Source organism: Pyrus communis, chromosome 6 (assembly GCF_963583255.1).
Source record: "Pyrus communis chromosome 6, drPyrComm1.1, whole genome shotgun sequence".
Taxonomy (NCBI): domain Eukaryota; kingdom Viridiplantae; phylum Streptophyta; class Magnoliopsida; order Rosales; family Rosaceae; genus Pyrus; species Pyrus communis.
The window spans coordinates 17,653,498-17,674,017 of NC_084808.1; the positions used below are offsets into that span (position 1 = coordinate 17,653,498).

Here is a 20,520-nt window from a genome sequence, read left to right on the forward strand (position 1 = left end):
TTACTTTTCATTATTGTTATTATTATTATTTTATTTTTTTTTCCTCTGATGGGCTGATACTTAACCCACTCCACATGGGAGGCTGTTTTGAGAGAACTTTTAAAAGAGTGATGAGAAATGGAATCTGTCTACGTGTGAAAGTGCTTATCGTACAATCACGTTTTCTACAGCTCGTAAGGCAGAAAGCCGTTTCAATGTTTTCATGCTGCACGCGGGGGGATAGATATGCAATCATGCAAACATTGGTTACCAAAGTGAAACGAAAGCCTGATACACTCAACAACGTTTTTAATAATGCATCATTGTGCTCTGGATTATGGTTTACTTATTGATCTTCGATTTGTGTTGGCAATCGCGTATTCATGAGTTTTTTGTGGTGAGGCAAGATTAGAGACGTTCAAACACTGATTTTCAAGAGAAGGTCGGAAGTATTCCTTACCACAATATCTAGTTTCTAAAATAACTATTTCCAACACTTATACTAGCATTTTGTCGAACACCTTGCTCAAATGACACATATCCTCGAAGAGTACGTTAATGTAATGTGAGGCAACTTCAAGGATACTACAAAATGGCAAACATTGGCAATAGCCAAACATGGGCAATAGCCTTCACTTGCCCTAGTGTACATCCGTCATTAAATACTAAAATTGCAGCAGAGAATTACTGTTGTTTATATTTAACCTCAACGTAACTTTGAAATAGTCCTTGAATATGGTTACGACCAATAGTCATTTGGTGTAGTGATACCTAATTTGGAGGAAATGCTCATCCTCAAATATCATAGCACAAGTTGACAACTTGGTGAGGCCAAAATTCACATGGCGCCACAGTGAGGTCCATGATACTTAAACCAGTGGAGCTATATGGTAGACTCTCAGCTGGACCATTCTACTTTTGTTCTTTAAAACCAGCAACCATCCCACAGTCCTCTTAAAGTGGTATTTTTTTAGGAGCTTTTACCTTATGTAAAGAAGAAAAAGAAAAGGTTGGGTGGAGGAAAGGGAAGTAGATCATCAACAACAGACAAAATTGTAGCTGTTGCCTGTTGGTCTACTGACCTAGTATTCCTCTAGGTGCTATACTAAGTTACATACATTGTTGTCTCATTTTAGGCGGCTTAAGCTTTTGTAATCTAATATCATCGGAATAAGAAAAAAGATACCATTCCTCTAGTGGTCGTCTAACATTCTTGACATTTTTTGGTATTGGGAGTAAGTATTGGGAACTTGTCTCAATGACCAGAAGAACTTGCATGTCACGAGGTATATTCATTTGTAAAGGCATTCTATAGACCAGAAAGAAATGTATCAACTAATTTACTCCCATCACTGATTCACTATCATCTGCAGTCATCATAAATCACATTAACTCTTATCTCCTTCCTTCTGAGATATGAGACACAAATTCATGTAATCAAGCCTTGTTACTTTCATGTTAGTGGGTAATGTTCATTGATTCAATTGTTTTACCTGGAATTGTTTCAAAACCTACAAGCTGTAAATTACATCTCTGCTTGTACTGTTGTACAAGTAATATCCATCACATTCGTTTTTCGTATCGGTGAAAAGAGGCAGCTGCTAGTATTATTTGAGGGTGTGGTGTAAACCTGGTGACAGAAATAGAGAAGTTGGCAGGCCCTTAAACATCTATAGCATCGACCGGTAGAGAAGTTGCCCGGTGAAGGGAGTGTGGAAGCAATGCACCAATGTAGAAACTCTTTGCAGTGATGATTTGTTCAGGACTGTAAGCCCCATCAAATGCCTCGTGATTTTGGACACCAGGGCATGCCAAATGTTTCTTTTCAGCATCCACCGGAGAATATGGGAAATGCTTCCCCGAGGAAAACGATTTCAAGGAAGGTTTTTTGTTTTCTTTCGTCCGCTGGGGCGAAGCCGAGGACATTGAAGCTCCATTTGTTTCCCTGTTCCCTGAGTGATTTGAATTTGGACTTAGGCTTGAAGCTTTCGGTCTAGCTCCAAGCTGTTGGTCCCTAATCTCCCTCAACTGCATTTGATACGTTGCTTTGAGCCATCGTAGTTCTTGACGAAGCTCGTTCTCATAATCATCTAACCGATCAGAACTGGCTGAAAGTTTCTCTGAGAAAGATTTTCTTGCTTTCGAATCGCTCTGGTTGTCCATCATTATAATTCTCTCTTCCTTACCAAAGTTTGTTACATCCAATGCTTCATGATTTTCGTTGCATTGGATATCACTCGAATCTCCTGAACCTTGTGAGCTTAATTCCGGTCCTTCTCTTTGAGCCCAGATATCAGCATAGTGCAAGCCATCAGAATGGTTTGATGTTCTAGGTGCACCTGTAAGACTATGCTCTGCGCCTTCAACTTGGTATGTAATCTCTTCGAAACGTCCATGGACAGCAGCTGATCCGTGTTTTGAGCACTGAAGAACTTGGAGGTGCTTGACGCCTGGAATATCTGGTGATGCATAATCCAAAATGGAACCATACGAAGCACAATTTTGACAAAAACTTGCATTATTGCAATGGGGAATTTCTTCTATGCCACATCCCTTAATCCACTCCGGTACCAAGGTAGTAATTTCACCATCAATCATCTCTGCTATTTTTGTAACATCTTGGTCTGTGATATCAAGCTCAGAAACCATCTCTCTGGCGACACTCAATGCCGTGTCATTCTCAGTATCAAAAGGGAAATAGATGTTTCGGATGCGGCCTGAAGAGAAAAGGAACGTTTAGTTTCATTTCAGAATTTACAGGACACAACAGCACATGTATGCAGTTAGACTGAAACTTTTACCTTCTTTATCTGCAATTCTGAGCCTTAAAAAGATGCCATCGTCTTCTTTCCGCCTCCCCTTGATTGTGAGGTCAACATCTCCCAAATGCTCATCCTCTTGACAAGCGAAGAGATCAATTTCGCTCAATCCATAATCAATCGGATTGTAGTCCAAATCATTTTCTGTTTCGTAACCAAGATAATTGCCATGCCCGTTGCTCAAAGAGCTGTTACTTTGATGAAGTGAAGAGTGAGGTTGTCTTAAGAGAGGCCCTATTTCATACATATCTCTTTGATACTCTATTGGCCTTAAATCATATCCGTAGTCATCAACCTGGAGGAAAGGGTCTCTCAATAGCTCCCTAGCAGAAAGCCTATGAGAGACGGTCACTAAGCATTTCTCAACAAAACGCCGCACCTCAGGATCCTTCACCTTGAACAGGGCTTCTGGCTTTTTCCCCTATATCAAAAATTAAATACATAAATCATTTGGAAGAAACAAAAACCAACCAGAAAATTAACTTGAGAGTTCAGAGTTCATACATTGATAACTTTCTTATAGATTTGAGCAGGATGAGTGCATTCGCTATATGGATATTCAAAGGTAACCATCTCCAAGATGCACATCCCAAAAGAATAAATGTCAACCAACTCATTGTATTCCTCTTCGTAAACCTCTGGAGCCATGAACTCTGGTGTTCCTGAGCAAGCGGAAAGAAAACAAAGGAAAAGAGAGAGAAACAAGACAAAGATGAGATGATCTCAAAGAGCAAAAACTCTATCGAATTAGTTCATTAGAGAAAAACAAATATCCGGAAGTTCGTTATGAACAATGGCATATGCTTGAAGAACCTCAAATTGTCAAGCAATTCTAGATATTCTAATCACTGAAAAGACATTCAAGCACCTAGAAATGACTTACCAACACAACGATCAGCGTGGGATTTACGGAGGACAGCAGCGAGGCCAAGATCACCAATCTTGACCTCACCTTGGTTTCCATTGATGAAAATGTTGTCACACTTGAGATCTCTGTGGATCACAGGAGGGTCATGGCTGTGAAGATAGAGAAGCCCTTTCAAAATCTGCCTGCACCAATGCTTCACTGCCCTGATATTAACTCTCTTGTGTTTTAGCCTATACCTACACACAAAAACCAATAAAAAAAAAAAAAAAAGAAAACCCCCACATTGAATAATCAACAAAAATTTACAGTCTCGGACCAGAAAACAAAGGGTGAAACTGAAACTTACTGCCTGAGAGTACCAGAAGTAAACATCTCAGTAACAAAGTTGATATTTCTGTTGGTACTATCAACCCAAGAGGAGTAAAACTTCATGATATTGTTGTGTTTCAAGGTCTTGAGTAGATGAATTTCGCGGTATAGCCTCTCGAGATCCTCAGGGTTTCTCAGAAAATCATAAAGCTTCACCTGATTCCATGCCACTTCAATCCCTTCATACTCATCAAAGGCCCTATATCTGCAAAAACCAACACAAATTATGAACAAAAATACATTTTTTTTACACAAAAATTCATACTTGGGCATCAATTTAAAAAAGGTTTTGAATTTAACCACATAAAAATATATACTTGTGCATAAATTCAAAAGGGTTTTGACTGAACAAACCACATACAAATTCAAACTTCTACGGTATTTTGAGAGGGTTTTGATTAAACCACATAAAAAGTCAAACTTATGCATTAATTTGAAAAGGGTATTGAAACCATACACTGTTTTTGAAGCTCCTTTGCCAAGAACTTCATTGTACTGCAAAAAAAAAAAAAAAAAAAACAGCAAACTTGGGAGTTAAAAACAAAATTATAAACTAACCCAAATAGCAAAAAGGCATGAAAATTGAAAACAAATTAGAGGAAAGGAGAAGAGGAGCTTACTCTTCCATATCTTCCAGTAGGATCAACCTCTACAAACTCAGAGAATTCTTCTTCAGAAGCAGTACCACCATTCATTCCTTTTTTATTTTAACCTATTAATTTCTCTATGTTAAACTGTTTCTTCTCACCATATATATCAAATCTTGTTATCTCAATCAATACAGAGTCACAGGTAGAGAGAGAGAGAGAGAGAGAGAGAGAGAGAGAGAGAGATGAATCATCCAATGCTAATGGAGGCTGATATGGTAATGAATATTAATAATAAAATGGAGGGAAGAAATAGAATGGTGGTTGTTTATTGTGGAGGGAAGAAGAGGAAAGCAGAGATCCTTGGAGAGTCCATCAGGAGGAGGACAAAGATAATTGCCAACTACAACAAACAACTACTCAGAAACAACAGGCCCCAAAACCACAGAACCTGACAAAACAAAGAAAACCCATCTCCCTTTCACCTTCCTGTCCTTCTCTATCTCTTCACGAGCTGCAGTTAAAACATTTAAACCAACTACTTGAACGACATGGACCAACCAACCAAGCTTCCTAACTTTTAATTTTTATCTTCTTTTCTTTAACGTATATATTATGGAAGCGATATCCAAAACCAAACAATCTTTTCTTATTCTGCATACATTTATTTAATTTTTATTTTAAATAATTTCTTAATTAAATTTAAAGGCTAAAAATTAATAAACTTTTTTGATATATTGGAGTTTATTTTTATTTTTATTTTTTATCACCACCATGAAGTTGTGGTACAGTTTTGATGAGTGTGGTTTAATTTGGAGGAGGATTATTTATCCTCCTAATCTTTCTACTTTTTTATACCTTCTTATTTGAACGATCGTAGTTAAGCCACGTCAACATCTTATATTGATTTTTTTTATAGAGATAATAAGACAAAAAGTAATGTATGAGAGGAGGGGATCAAAAAGAATGAGAATAGGAAGGTAGAGAATTCTCCTCTGTTTAATTTATATGCTACACAAATTTCGAAACTAATACTTATCTAACAATAGTTAATGCAGCGGTAAAATGTGGTGAGCAAAATGCTGGACCAGGATCCTCTCCTAATCTAAGGATGAGGATCCTCATGACCAAGGGATGTGGGCCGTTGGATGAAAATCTAACGGTCATAATTATTATAACTTTAAAGGGACCCCCTGTTTGTAGCCGTTGGATTTTCATCCAACGACCCACATCTCTTGATCATGACGATCCTCATCCTTATCCTTGTCCCAAAATGCTCACAACAAAGTTGACACATATGGAGGTGAGCCCTATCATTTTATATGTTGGTTTCGTATGTATTGTGTCAATATACATTCAGTTTTCCGTCTAAATAACTGCTTCAGCCGAAAGTAAATAAAAATGTACAAGAAGAGACAAATAGTATGTGAAAGTTTCGTCTATTATATACAGAATTGATTTATTATGTAAATGTGCTATTTTATGGTTTTGTGGCACAAATGAGAATGTGGAACCTTTTCATTTCGGGGAAAGTTTTAAATTTAAATCACGAAAATCTTGTGAAAGACTTTATAGTTGGAAAATGGTGGGTGTGATGAGGACTCCACTCTGGTCCTACAGAAAACTTCATACTATGCTCTTTTTTTACCCTGTTCATCTTATATTGGCTTGTTCTATTTTATCGACCTATTTGACCATATTTTAGAATGACTAAAAGTATTTATTTGGCTAAAAAACGCATTTGGAAAGTTGGTAGAAAATGTTCTGAGTTATAAAAGTACTTTTAGGAATCACATGAACCTTTTTATAAACATTTTGTTATATTTTAAATACCGCTTATTCAATAAGCACTTGTAAACAAAAGTGGCTTCTACAAAAGTACTTTTATATATTAGGCTCGATTTGAAAACAAAGGCTAAACCGGGTGTGAAAAACAATCTCCTCTTATCTCTTGGATTTTGTTGTACCTTTCGGGTATTAAATATATTTTCCTTTTCTTTTATAATGACATTGAATATGGGTTCTAATTTACGTTCAATCGTACAGTTCTCTTTCCAACTCTTCCATCGTCTTGGTTGTTAACTTTGAATAGGTTCGAATTGAACTTCAAATTGTAGCCTAAACTGAAATCAAGTTAATAACCAAGCAAGAATTTTATGATTCTCTACTATATTCCTAACCTTTTAACCGCTAAAAATTTAACAATTAAAAAGTTTGAAATATCTTATACTCCGAAGCAGAAGCATGTAAAAACCTCACGATTGCATGGCATGTGATTTATATGATAAAAAGTCGATGCGTCTGTACTTTTGCGTCAAGGCCTACAGTGAATGAATATTGGTCCCCATGCAATGCAGGTCCTGCGTGCCAAATATTGTTAGGTGAATGATACCATCTATATAACAGAAGCTACCGTTCGCAAAACTAATAAGTCTACACAAAAACCTAACCAGAGCATATAATTGAGTATACGTTCCGTCCATGTACTGCTGCGGGCAAAAGGAGCAAAGACTGGAGATGCACATGCATGGGAGTCCTACATATTCAACCAAATTCAAGACTAGTTATGGCTTAGCTTTTGTGTTGTAATCATATTTAATTTTGGTGTTTTAGCGCGCGTGTCAATAAAAATGACATTTTAGACTCATATTATCTTGTGGTAGATTTGTATTGTGAAGTTTTCAACTCATAAATGATGCATATATATACATGAATTTAACTAAGTTGGTTAGAGCAGTATCTTTGCTCCTTTACACTGAGGGTGTGTTTACGCACCCGTAATCAGAATGAAAATAAGGAATCCGATTCCGATTACGGATAACTCTTGTGTTTACTACAATTTAGAGGAATCAAAAGTGTGTGGGACCCACACAAAAAATGGAATTCAATTCTTGAAATTGGAGGAATTGGACTCCATCCATGGGTGAGGTATTTGGATTCCGGGATGGTGAAGGAATCGGGAATGCATTTCTTCTTTCCTATTATGCCCTCTCATCAAGAGGCTTCGCATATGCTTCGACAGACGCAACACTGCTGAGTGTTGGAACTGGGAAGATGAATTTGAACTAGCATCCCAGACTTCCCCAGAAAATTTCCATTTTTATTCTGATCGTGACTGTGGTCTTCCATCGAGTGTTGGATCCTTCTACAAGCCCTTAAAGAAATAGCCATTTTAGCCAATTCTAAAGTTAATCTCCAATAGATGTATAAATACTTCAAAATCTTTTTCTGGACATCCACCCTCCCGTTGTAGTTCCACATCTTACACAACCCAACAACCCTTTCCGGCTCTCTCCCGCCCCAACCTCCCATGCTGCAAATTCTTCTTCTTCGTGTTGAATAAAGTCCCAATTCAAATGACCTACAAAAATATCACTGAACATACAACAAAAATTAAAGATTCGAAGATAAGAAATACAAAATAAACAAAGAATTTAATTGGGGTGGGTTGAGGTTGAAGAAGATTGAGAAGATGCAGGTGTGGCGGTGGTGGGTGCTTCCAAGTGAGGGAGAAAGAGAAGAGTTGATCGGGGAGAGAGAGAGAGAGAGAGAGAAAGAGGTGAAAATAATTTGGGCGTTGGATCTGAGTCCATTTTAAAGTAACTAATGAAAATGTGATTAAAAATAAATATAGATGAAATAAAAATAAAGAACTAAAGGGCATTTTAGTAATTATATTGATTTCTATTCCGATTCAAGTGAATTAGTAAACAACTGATATGAATTTCATTTCATTTTTACTCCAATTCCAGAACATTTAAGTAAATAGCTTCAACAGGAATTCAATTCTGACTCCTCCTCAATCCAATTCCTCCACAATTCAATTCCTCCTCAATCTAATTCCTCTATTTTGATTACGGTTACGTAAACGCGCCATTACCATTAAGTTTGAATATTTCTTTCCATAGTTTAGATGAATTGAGTCTAAAATTTATTTTACTTGAGTCACATAATACAATGAAATTGAAAAGTGAAATATGAGTTAGGAGATTATATTAGTGGAGACTTAACCTTATAAATTCTTAGCTCTTTGTGTAAGTTACACACTTATTTTTGTGTTTTTAATTTAAATTAATTTAGTTTGTGAAATTTTATTTGTACCCAACTATTCTCATTCTACACTCAATTTTAATATTTTTACACCTAAACTCTCAATTTTATCCTTATAAAATAGTGCAGCACTACTAAAAAAACTTTATGATGTTTTGGTTAGTAACTTTGTAAATACTATCTGTTTAATTCCTTTTAAATTTGTGAGATGCCTCTTCTCACATGAAATACGAACTCCGCCACTAATGAGTATGTGTTGGGATCGCGTTCGACGCAACTTTTGTTAGCGGAGAAGATGGCAAAGCTAAAGTTGAGAGGGAGTCACGTGGTGGTTGTTTGGGTGGTGGCGCGATGTCTAGTGGGGGATGGGTTTTCAGCAGTCGTGTTGAAAATGGGAGTAGAATGATTATTTTGTGTTACGGTAAAATGGGAATTGTAAATAATTTTTTTTTTGTTAATGTATAAAAATAGGGGAAATGAATCATCTCCGGATCCTTTTCCACTTAATCCACCTAGTCTAGAATTCGAACCGTTGAAATTTATTCCAACGGCTACAGTTATTATTACTTTTAAAGATGTTCCTATTTGTAGTCATTAGATCAAATTTCAAGTTTCAGACTAAGTGGATTAGGTAGAAAGGAATCTGGAGTGAATTCCTTTCCAAAAATAGGCACCCATGATTGCTGTCCTTCGTCTGCTTTGTTGATAATATGTTCGTTTTGGTCCTCTATAATATAAAACTACATGATTTGCCAAAGGTAGAACAACATTTTGAAGTTCTCTATTAGGATCTTTGTTGTATTATGTGTACGCTTGTTTCCTTGATTTTGGAACGTTTGTTTGGTTCTTTTAATAAATTTATAATCTGAGGAGGAGCAGGTGCTGTATTTATTTTTAAGTTGCAAGTGAAAAGAACAAAAACATAAGAAGTTCGAATACAACATTGACACGCATCGCACTGCATACAAGATAATTTGTATCGGTTCTCACTTGGTGATTTGTGATACGATTTTATAAAACCTTAGACCTGGAGATGTTTTGTTTTGTTTTGTTTCATCACGAGATTAAGTAGAGAGTATATATAGTTCTTAATTAATAATCGTGAGTCATGCTGGTTTTTGTTTTGTGTTTTATGGTCGAAACGAATCATGCTGCAGGCCTGCAGCAGATTGGCATCTGTGTTGAATTGTTAATGTCATGGTACCATGAACCAATGGGGGGACACCACTCCTTTATTGAACACACAACCACCACTCCTTTACAAAATTGGATGTTGAGAGTAGTTGAAAATTGGATGTTGAGAGTAACTAATCAACTAATTAAATCCTTTCCCAAACAGCTACTCAATGTTACAATCTAATAGTATTTTTCTTCCCTAGTAAGTGAGAGATTTTATGTTCAATTATCGCCAAAGATAAATTTAAACTATATTATTGCTAGCCCCCTGTGAGCTCACTCCTCCACCCCTTAGACCTACTCCAACTCTTGGAGTAAAACTCAAATTTTTGGTTCTAAACTTACCCTAACTTGCTTCAACTTGGGGAAAATATGAGTTTTAACCCAAAACTTATTTCTAGGACAAATTTAGACCAGGATTCCCCTGCGTTAGTGGGGCTGCCCCACCATATATGTGTATTTTTTTTAGTTTTAAATTTATAAATTCATTCAATCCAACTACTAAGATCTAATATGATTAAATCCTATAGTAAAAGAAAGGCTTAAATGTTAAAATGGTCCCTATGTTTTAGTCATTGGGTCAATTTAGTCTTTATGCTTTCAATTTAGACAATTTGGTCATTGTGTTTATCTCCGTTAGCCAATTAAAGACATTTCCGTCTAATTTTTGTAAAAAAAATATATAAATTATTATAACTTATTTATAAAATTATAATTTATTTGATTTAAAATATTTAAAAATTAAATTAAATTAAAAATTAAAAGAAAAAGTATTCTCCTCTCAACTCTCTGACCTCTTCCCTAACATTACCCCCTCTCTTTTCTATGTCACAACCTTAATCATTTTTCAGATTGAAAGTTTTATCTCTTATGTGTTATTTCTCATTGGTTTACATTTTCTGTAAAGAGAAAGGGTAATTATATCTCATATGATTTTTATTATGAATTTTTAAAAGAGATTGAATGAAATGTCCTTAATTGGTTAACAGAGAAACACGAGGACTAAGTTAGCCAAATTGAAAACACGGAGACTAAATTGGTCATATGGCTATAACACAGGGACTGTTTTCACATTTAAGCCTAAAAAAAAGATCTAATGGTCCAACTTTAATCCAACAGTTGAAGTAATTAAAAAAAATATTCTTTGCTCAAGTAATTTAAAACATTTTTTTATAATGTATTTCATATTCTTTCATATTGTTTTACGAGTTTCATGGTGTCGGTTTAGTGATTTTCAATATTTTTGAGTTTAAAATTTTAGATTTTAACCTAAGAGTTGGAGATAATTTTAGTGTAGATAATATCATTTGTTAAAAACCAATAAGTTAAGTACATGTAGGTACACAAATAAATTGGACCACAAGCAGCCCTAAGCAGTCTTCAAAAATGCGAAGCCTTCACCGTAGTGGAAGTTGGTCCAATATGATAAAAGCATATGACACTTTACTACCGTTTTAGTTTGGTTTAGGTCAAGACATGCATGTGACGTGTGACCTTATGGCGGGAATCGAATTGGGAAATTTGGAAAACTAACCAAATTTTGGAGCAAGATTCAATTAAGATAAGGAGATTCGAAGTAGAATTGAATAAGTTCAAAGCCACCCGTGCTCCTTGAAGTTCCTTAGACAACCCAAAACCCCATTCAATCATAGAAGAAAACAAAATCCAAAGTTCAACCTTCGGAGAAAATGAGAGAAAGAGATAGGGACCATCGCATTTTGGGTCTTTCACCAACGATTTGGTTCTAGAGCCGATCTTAGAAATGGAGGTCCCAATTGAGGGGCTGAGATGTTGTGGAAGGGCAGCAGACACTGAAGTGAGCGAAGGCCTCGTTGTAAGCTTGGTGGTGCAAGTGCTCGAACTCAAGGATTACATTATCGTAGTTGAAAATCAGAAATTGGAGAGTAGAGGAGGAAGCTGATTGAGACTGGGTGTGAGAGTCATCTTCATGTGGAAGAGGTCGAAAAAATTTTGGGGGTTCTGAACTAAATGAAGGTTGTCTGTGAGGGTATAAAAGAAGAAGAGAAAGGGATCGTGCTGCATGCTATGGCTGGCTGTGCTTAGGTTGGGATGTGATGGGTTAGGTTTTTGTGGTTTTGGATTATCTTTTATACTATAGAAAGGATAGAGATGACGGTAAAAGACAATTAAGCCTTTTGTTTTTTGGTTTTTTTTTTTTTTTTTTTGAAAACTTTATTTTAAGGGTGTATTAGTATTTCATATCAACTTTTAGTTATAATTATTAAAAATTTAAAATGATGGTTCGAATTCTATTTAGAGCCTACAATTTAATTATTTTTCCAAATTTCTCAATCGAATTACCTGAATGCGCTTGCGCTTTTACCAAAACGGCGTCAACGTACAACATCGACCTTGAATGGTCCGCTTGGACAGAACGCAGCCGCCCGTGTTGTGACTCTCTCTAGTCCTTTTGCTCCTCTTTACTCTTTTATGAATTATATGCCATTTTAAAAATAAATAAATAAACTGTAGAGGAATATTCCTTCTGTATGAATAAAGTAAGGTGTAATTGGATTATTAGTCTTGTGGTTATACGATAATTGGAAGATAATTTCTGTGATAAAAAAAAATTAGAATTTAAGCTCATATAGTGAAGTTTTATAGTTTTTATATGCTAACAATTAATGGAGAGTTGACGAAATTTTCAAACTTGGGCCTAAATTCTAGAGACTTCACCACAGGAGTTTTGTGATATCTCACATTGCTCAAGGGAGTGATCCTTATATGTATATTCTCATCCCTACCTAGCACGAGGCCTTTTGGGAGCTTACTGGCTTCAAGTTCCGTAGGAACTCCGAAGTTAAACGAGTAGCGCGCAAGAGCATTCCTAGGATGAGTGATCCATCAGGAAGTTCTCATGTGAGTTCCCAGAAATAAAACCGTGAGGACGTGGTTGGGGCCTAAAGCGGACAATATCATGATATGATGGTAGAGCGGGGCCCAGAAAGTGGTCCCCATGTGACAAGTTTAAATCCTAATTTTTTACCACAAAAGTTATCTTTCAACTACCACACTATCTCGATGAAGACTAACAATCCAACTAGACCTAAAAGTAAAACTGACCACAATATTTACCTACTCTCTCAAATGAATGAGTTATGACACGTGATATTATGGTTTAATGATATTTCTGTTCACTTATAAGTAAGAAATTTTATATTCGATCATTGCCAAAGCGCCAACTATAGATAATATATTTTATTAAAAAAATAAAAGTATTATTGAAATATTTGAGTTGGATTCTCATTTGCTCTTTGAAAGGTAAAAGAAGGTAAAAAGCAAAACTTTATACATGATGTGCGGTGTGCCTGACACTGTTGCAGTTCATACTTCCGTTTTTTATTCTTGCTCTATCTTTAGCAGTCTATTCTCATCCCCCAAATTCCGAAACCAAAATTCAGAGAACAAGGAAATGGAAAACGCCGCTGTTATCTCCGGCGACAAGCCCACCGTGATGGTGACGAACGACGACGGAATTGAAGGGCCAGGACTTCTCGCTCTCGTCCAAGTCCTCGTCTCCACCCATCGCTACGATGTTCTCGTCTGTGCCCCCGACTCGTACGTAAAAGAAAAGAATTAAACATTTAAATGCTCTTCAGTCTTCACTTCCTCCAATCAAAATCCAATCCTTCATTTTTGCTGATTGAAAATTCGTATGCCTTTGCAGGGAGAAGTCAGCAGTGAGTCACTGCATCACATGGCTTCATCCGATTGCTGCCAAGAAAGTGCATATCGATGGAGCAACAGCGTATGCTGTTTCTGGTATGGAAATTTCAAAACCCCAGAATGTTTCTTCCAGTTTTTTTCCCAAAATGATTACTTCCCTTTTCGCCCAGAAAGGTAAAAAGTAAACAAGCTTTGTTCTTGATCAACTCTGTTTGCAGGATCTCCAGCTGATTGTGCTTCTTTGGGTGTTTCCAAAACGCTTTTTCCTACAATTCCTGACCTGGTAAATATTTTTTACTTCTGCACTGTTGCCTTTGATCACATTTCTTATCTGGGGTTTTTCTGATTTGTAATTACATGTGTTACTGTTTATACACACAGGTAATCAGTGGTATAAACAAGGGCAGCAACTGCGGTTATCACATGTTAGTAATCTTTTGTTTTCTGTTTCCTGTCGATAATTAGTTATCATTTTTTAAGATTTTGTTTCAAAATTATCACATTTAAACACAAAGATATGTGTAAGTTGCATCAGCTTTGGCCAGTGGAACTGAAATGATTATCTTTTAATTGTTGAAACCCAATGTAATTTTATACTAACTATTTGCTTTCGAAAAGATTTGGGTTTCCAAAAGATGGTATAGTGAGGAAACTAGAATGATTTTATTCCAAGCACAACTTCTCACAAAGATGTAATCTTTTCCCAAAAAGTTATGAAGATCTATTATTTTGATGAATAAAAGACAAACACCCAATAGTTTTGTTCTCGAGAGTAGCCTACAAATCTAGTTGTCCCTAAAAATTTCAAAGTGCTAGTTTTATTTTCTTGCTTCTTTCAGCCCATAACATTATTAATAAAGTTCTTTATTGTAACTGTAGTGTTTACTCTGGAACGGTGGCTGGTGCTCGCGAGGCCTTTTTCAACGGTGTTCCTGCAATATCTATATCATATGATTGGTAAGTGTACCGGTTTGATGGTTTATTGCTTGATGAACAATATTTTCTCTGCACATGAATGAATGATGAATCTCAATGAACATTTCAAATTGTTAGGGCCGGTATTATATTTTTCTTGTAATTTTATTCTTTCCTTTTTTTACTTGGAGAAAAAGCAAATTCTTGTGTGTTTTTACCTATTTTAATCTCCTGTATGACTACATTGAGTTCTGGCCGTACAGGGTTGGAGGTAAGAGCAATATTAATGATTTCACAATTGCTGCCGAGGCTTGCTTACCCATCATAAATGGAGTACTGGTGGAATTAAGAAACAAAACCTATCCTCAAAGATGTTTCTTGAATGTAGATCTGCCATGTAATGTTGCTAATCATAAGGTAAATTTCTGGATGCATGCTGTGTGTCTGTAATATTCGGTATAGCAACCCTCGTCAAATGCAGTTTCTCCTTAACAACTACATTTGCCAACTTGCACGCCTACTCTGTCTTTTCTCTTTTCCAATGTGCTTGTATTGAGTCATTTTAAGACTCACTATACTGCAGAAGACAAAACTGAATGATAAGCGCAGTGGTATTTGTGCATGAACATGCTTATCCAGGTTATTTCACTACTGAAGTAATTTGTATCAGTAGCTTTTCTTTCTTTCCTTTCCTTCTTTGTCTCTCGTTTTCTTTTACTCTGAATACCTTTCAATGCAAGATTTGTAGGCAGTTTGTTTATTGTTATATGCTTTAGTTAGCGTTACTGGATTGCACTTAAGTTTGGTTTTCTCTTAGGGTATGGTCGGGTGAGGGACTTCCAAATTCCAAGGCATTTAGGCAAAGTGAAGAAGAAATGGACAGAAAGTTAAGACAGGAGGAATTAGAAATGCACCTCATGAGCATTGTATGTGATAGAGATTTGTAAATGATTCCAAGTAGGCATTTTCAAATTCCTCTATCATGCCTTTTATAATGCTAATGTGGTGCATGTCTAATCCCCCTGTCAAGCTTTTTGTGGTCCATTTCTTCATCACTATGCCTAAATCTCTTGGAATTTTGAAGTTCCTCACCCAAACATACCCTTAGTGAAATGGATGCTGCTTCAAGTTTTATGACAGGAGCATTATCCCTTATATTATCCATTGATTTTAACATATGGCTTTGCAATATTGTTTTCTTCTTCTCTTGTGCCTTAATAGGGGTATAAGCTGACTAAGCAAGGTAAAAGTATAATAAAAATGGGGTGGAGGCAAGTTACTTCTGACTCGGAAGGCGGGAAAATGTTGTCAACAATGGTAAATTCAATTGCGTCAGCTGAAATTGCTACATCAACCACACCAGCTGAAAATCCTTATTTCGCGAGAGAAGTGGGTCCTTTTCTCTTTCTTTCTGCTTTACTGTATTCTAGGCTGTTTCCCTTTTCCATTGCTTTTGTTTTCTTTTAAATAAAACTTGATTAGTTGTTTACCTCCATATCATTTCTTCCTTAGAAACATAATAATTGGCTTGTTGTTAGTTCTCTTGGTTACATCATTGAATGAGAAATCTCGAATCCAAACTGATGAAGGAATTAGATAATCAAGCAGTGCAGTCTTTGGTGTCTTTTTGTTGGTGCTAGTCTGTGTTCTTCTTTAGAAACTAGTCTAAAAGTACACCATCTAGAATTTTGGGTTTTCTCCATCTTTCATACGGAGAACTGTCATTTCCTTGAAGAAAGTTACTTTGAGAGTTTTTAAAAAGTGGCCATGGGGTTATTGGTGCTCTTGTAATTGTATATTTGGTTGAAACAACTATCGGTTAATCTGAACCTTTTTGGAGTACACCAATGTGGGTGGTTGACGAACACATTTGATGCTTTTGTTCTTCCTTTAAAGGGAACTGCAATTCTTGAATTGAGGTATCTTCGAATACCAGCTAATATGGGGAGAAGGGTGGTCAGGGGCCTTATTTATAAAACTCAAATTTAAGCATTGAATGATAAATTGTAGTGTTAAAGTTGTAGTCTTTGAAATTGTTTAGTGCTAAATGCTGGGTTATCGATGCTGAAATTTGAAGTGCTGTAAATTTAGAACTGATTTAAGTACACTTTTTTGGTTAATAGTTGAAAATAGTTCCGAGTAAGGGAAAGCTGGTGCTAATTGCTTACGACTAGATAAGAAGGCTGATAATTTGGTGGTTGTGGTCTTGGTGGTGGAAGGTGGTGCTGCCAATGACTGATGGTAGACGCATGTATTTGGCTATGTCTGAACATGAGGTGGTAATGATGGTGGCAATACTGGTATTAGTGGCAGTTGTTGCCGAAAGGATAGTAAGGAGGGAAATGATGGTAATAATGTATAGGGTTTAAACAGCATTCAGTTCAAGGTTAATTAATTAAGATTTTGGATGATGGAAGTAAGGATGATAAAACTTTCATTCCTTAATATTTTTCATTCCGCAACATGCAATACTTTCTGAGATATTTTCGTGTGTTTGATTTCCTTTCTCTCGTTCTTTTGATTGTAGTTGACTTGAGTGAATGAGTTGCACAAATCTGATGCTGTTTAGAGCAGCCAAAATTAAAGGGAATGTTTTCCTGGTTTGTGTGCATCATTTCAGGGTAATCTATTTCCAATTTTGCAGGTAAGGGGTGCGCAAGTTGATGAGGATGATAATGACCACCGCTTTCTTCAAGAAGGATATGTGCGTATCATTTTAGTTTCTGCAGACGTATCTTTGTAGTTTGCATGACTATACACTAACACAATACTCACTATTTGATCAGATTACTGTCACTCCTCTTGGTGTCATCTCTAATGCTGAGATAGACTGCCAGACCTACTTCAAAGAGTGGCTTCCAACCGTGGTTGAGCGCCCCTCTCCATCGGCTTTATAAAGCTATTAAACGACCTGGTTAGTATAACACAGTAAAGTTTTCATAAGCCTGAAATTCTTTTATATTTGTTAATTTTGAACCTTATAATTTTTAGGTACTTGTGTTATCAAACCTGGTCTTTGCACTGCTTTTACGAATTAGTATGAAAGTGTTATGTACATTGAGGGCCTGGAATTAATTCGTTGCCAATTGAGTCTCCGTGTCACTAAAACGCTTGCAAAGTTTCTCAGGTATTATTTTCGGCTATGCAGCCGTAGTGAGGCAACTCACCATAATACACATGAACAATTGTCTTACACAAGTATTTTCCAGTGATTAGAATGACTTATAATATACGGATATACTGTTATAAAGATATGTGTACATGTATAAGTTTAAATATTTTTATTTTATTAGTATAAGACAGGGTATGAAATGTCATGTAAATTGTTCTCCGTAATTAGAGTCGAATTTTGCGAAAATATTGAGGGATGGGACTTTAGGAGATTTGTCGTGTCCTATTTAACGTGTTGAAGTTGTATTTGCCCGAAGTGCAAAAAAGTTCTAAAAATATCTAAATCTAGTAAAAAAGATTAGACTAAATCGCACTACTTTATTAGGAGATATTAGTGGCCTGAAAGTGGCTGTTGCTACCAACTCGACCAGGTGTCTTGTGTTTCCAACGCACACTTATAAAAAACCAAAAAGAAGGAAATAATTACATCTCGAATGGCCACTTCATCCGAAATTAGTCATTAAGGTTTCGAGTCACGCATAAAAAAAATGACCTAAAGACAGTTTGATTACTGCTTTTTAATCATCCATGGACCAGGTCGGTGGACACCAAGATTTAGTATGTTACTAGCAAAGTGTTCGTGCGATGTGTTGGTGTTTAAGATGCTTTGGAAATATATGTATACAGGAAACAGAAGTTATAGAAACTAGACTTACAAACATAAGCTCATAGTTATCAAAAGATTGGTAGTGTTCAACTGCTTATTGTGTCACTTCGCCCTAAAATATCAGGCGCGTAGTAGGTTATTCCGGGGACGTTATCCTGTTCGAAATGCCCTTGTCTGTTTGAAATGAGCTGCTAAGAGCCATTTTAGAGAGACAATAGAGTTACTTTGTATTCTGGCGCATGTTTGTTCCATAATTATATAATCAGCCTCAGATGACTGAGTGAACTAAGAGCTGGTTTGGTATTGTTGTGCTTTGAAAAAAAACTGCTTCTGCAGTGCTGTGAGAATAAGCAGCTGTGAAATAAAGCAGCAAAGTGTTTGGTAAACTTTTTTGTAAAAGTGCTTTTGAAAAAAAAAAAACAGTATTATAGTGTTTGGTAAACTTTTATGCAAAACAGATGTGCAAAAAGCTAGTTTTTCAAAGTTGTGTTTTGCAGCTTCTTGTTTTTGGCTTTTTTTCACCCAAAACTGTGAAAAAAAGCTAAAGCTGAATGTTTACCAAACACAAAAATAGCTCCCAGTTTTTTTTTATACCAGCGTTTTTCAGAATTACCTCAATACCAAACCAGGCCTAATTATAACCCATTTCGGAACGTCACACACGTGAATTTGACCTGCATTCCTATTTACCTTTGCTTTTTAATGCCACAGACCTATATTGCTTGAACCTATACCGCTTTCATCCTATTTTCATCAATATTCCACATTAAAAACTAAAGACACTCAGTACTACGGTCTGGTAGTATTCCTTTTCACTTATAAGTGAGAGCTCGTAGGTTCGAATCTCGTTGATGGTGAATTTGATACCAAATTAAGTTGATCATTATGTGGTTTAGCCGAACTCCTCCTCTCCTTAGTATAAGATATATCGTTGTTAAAAAAAAAAAAAAAAAAAAGTTTAAAACTAAAGGAAATGTTTCAAAGTAGCAAGATGCGGACAACAATTTGAGTGCTGATACGGTCCGGCTCGAACTACACAAAAACTGAGAAAACCAACAAAGTTCAGTTTTGCAGTAAGTTACAGAATATAACACAAAAACTAACTGAAAACAAGAAAGCATCGTAGTATATTACGAATTCTAAAACATAAACCTACAAAAATAAAAAAAATTTAGGTTTGCAGTAAATTATGAATTTTAAAACAACCAAAGATCAAGAAAATTCAGTTTTGCAATAAATAATAAATTATGAATCCCAAAACCAAAAATTTATCCTTCTCTCTATTTCCTTAGCTAGCCACCGTGCTCTTAAAATTCCTCTATCTCCTATATCTCATAAAGAGAAGTACATGCATGTCCATTTCAGCTCTAAAAACCAAAAGAAAATATTAGGATTTCTTAGTTAAAAAATAAAATTGTTATCAAACAATCATAAAATTGTCTACATATTGATCCAAATCTATAACTTTTATATTCTATTATTTCGATCACTTAGTAAAGGATCCACGACATCGCAAATATCAAATATAAAACTACACATCAAAGTTCCTCACTACTTTTTTTCTAGAATCAGTCAGTCAATAAATCACATTATTAAAGATTGCTTGACATTTTTGTGCAATCATAAACTACTTTACTGATTTGATATTTTTAGTTTCTAAAAAAATATAAGACACGTAAATCATGTAGGTTGTCCCATCCATTCGTTGATAGACAAACTGAAGAAACAAAAAGAGCCACCTCAACCACTGGAAATAGACAAAACAACAAAAAAAAAGGGACTTGGATCCTCTCCTGAGCCTAAGGAGAGGATCCTCCTGACCAAGAACTGTAGGTCGTTGAATTTTTATATAACGGCTATAAATAGAGGGATCATTTTAAAGTTATAATAATTATAGCCGTTGGATAAAAATCCAAACGGCCCACAGTTTTGATTGTAATATTTTGCTGCTTTCACATATGAAATATGTCGTTTCGTTTCAGAAAAGCATACTGCATATCTGATTATGTAGAAGAAAGATTCATTCAGCTTTGAAGCCATTCAAAAACTCCTAAATCACAAGAAAGGCAAAATATTTCAATGCATTGCATTTACCGGTAACTGGAAAAAAAAATACTGGACAAAGACCTTTTACATGTACCCCAGTATAAAAAATGTATATATACACACATAAGTACATAAATAGGATGTATACTTGGCAGCACGAAATCACTCTCACTCATATACTATGGAGAACAATGGAGCCTTCATATGAATTCATGCTTTTGGTGGTGGTAAAGAAGGTGTGGTATG

The 20,520-nt window shown here is 35.8% G+C and overlaps 2 protein-coding genes across 2 annotated transcripts; one reads left to right on the forward strand and one right to left on the reverse strand.

The window, feature by feature from the left end:
• Positions 1-1,332: 1,332 nt before the first annotated feature.
• Positions 1,333-5,148, reverse strand: LOC137737410 (probable serine/threonine-protein kinase WNK9). Its single transcript, XM_068476869.1, has 7 exons — positions 4,656-5,148; positions 4,493-4,530; positions 4,013-4,240; positions 3,682-3,902; positions 3,303-3,460; positions 2,781-3,219; positions 1,333-2,696 (listed from the first exon to the last, which is right to left on the reverse strand). The coding sequence occupies exons 1-7, from the start codon at positions 4,728-4,730 to the stop codon at positions 1,642-1,644; spliced, it is 2,214 nt and encodes a 737-aa protein (XP_068332970.1). The 5' UTR covers positions 4,731-5,148; the 3' UTR covers positions 1,333-1,641.
• Positions 5,149-13,190: 8,042 nt separating this feature from the next.
• On the forward strand, positions 13,191-17,782 carry LOC137737549 (uncharacterized). Its single transcript, XM_068477068.1, has 10 exons — positions 13,191-13,427; positions 13,537-13,631; positions 13,754-13,818; positions 13,917-13,960; positions 14,415-14,492; positions 14,714-14,867; positions 15,672-15,839; positions 17,095-17,154; positions 17,237-17,364; positions 17,442-17,782. Exons 1-9 carry the CDS (start codon positions 13,282-13,284, stop codon positions 17,345-17,347), a joined length of 921 nt encoding a protein of 306 aa, XP_068333169.1. The 5' UTR covers positions 13,191-13,281; the 3' UTR covers positions 17,348-17,364; positions 17,442-17,782.
• The last annotated feature ends 2,738 nt before the right edge of the window (positions 17,783-20,520 follow it).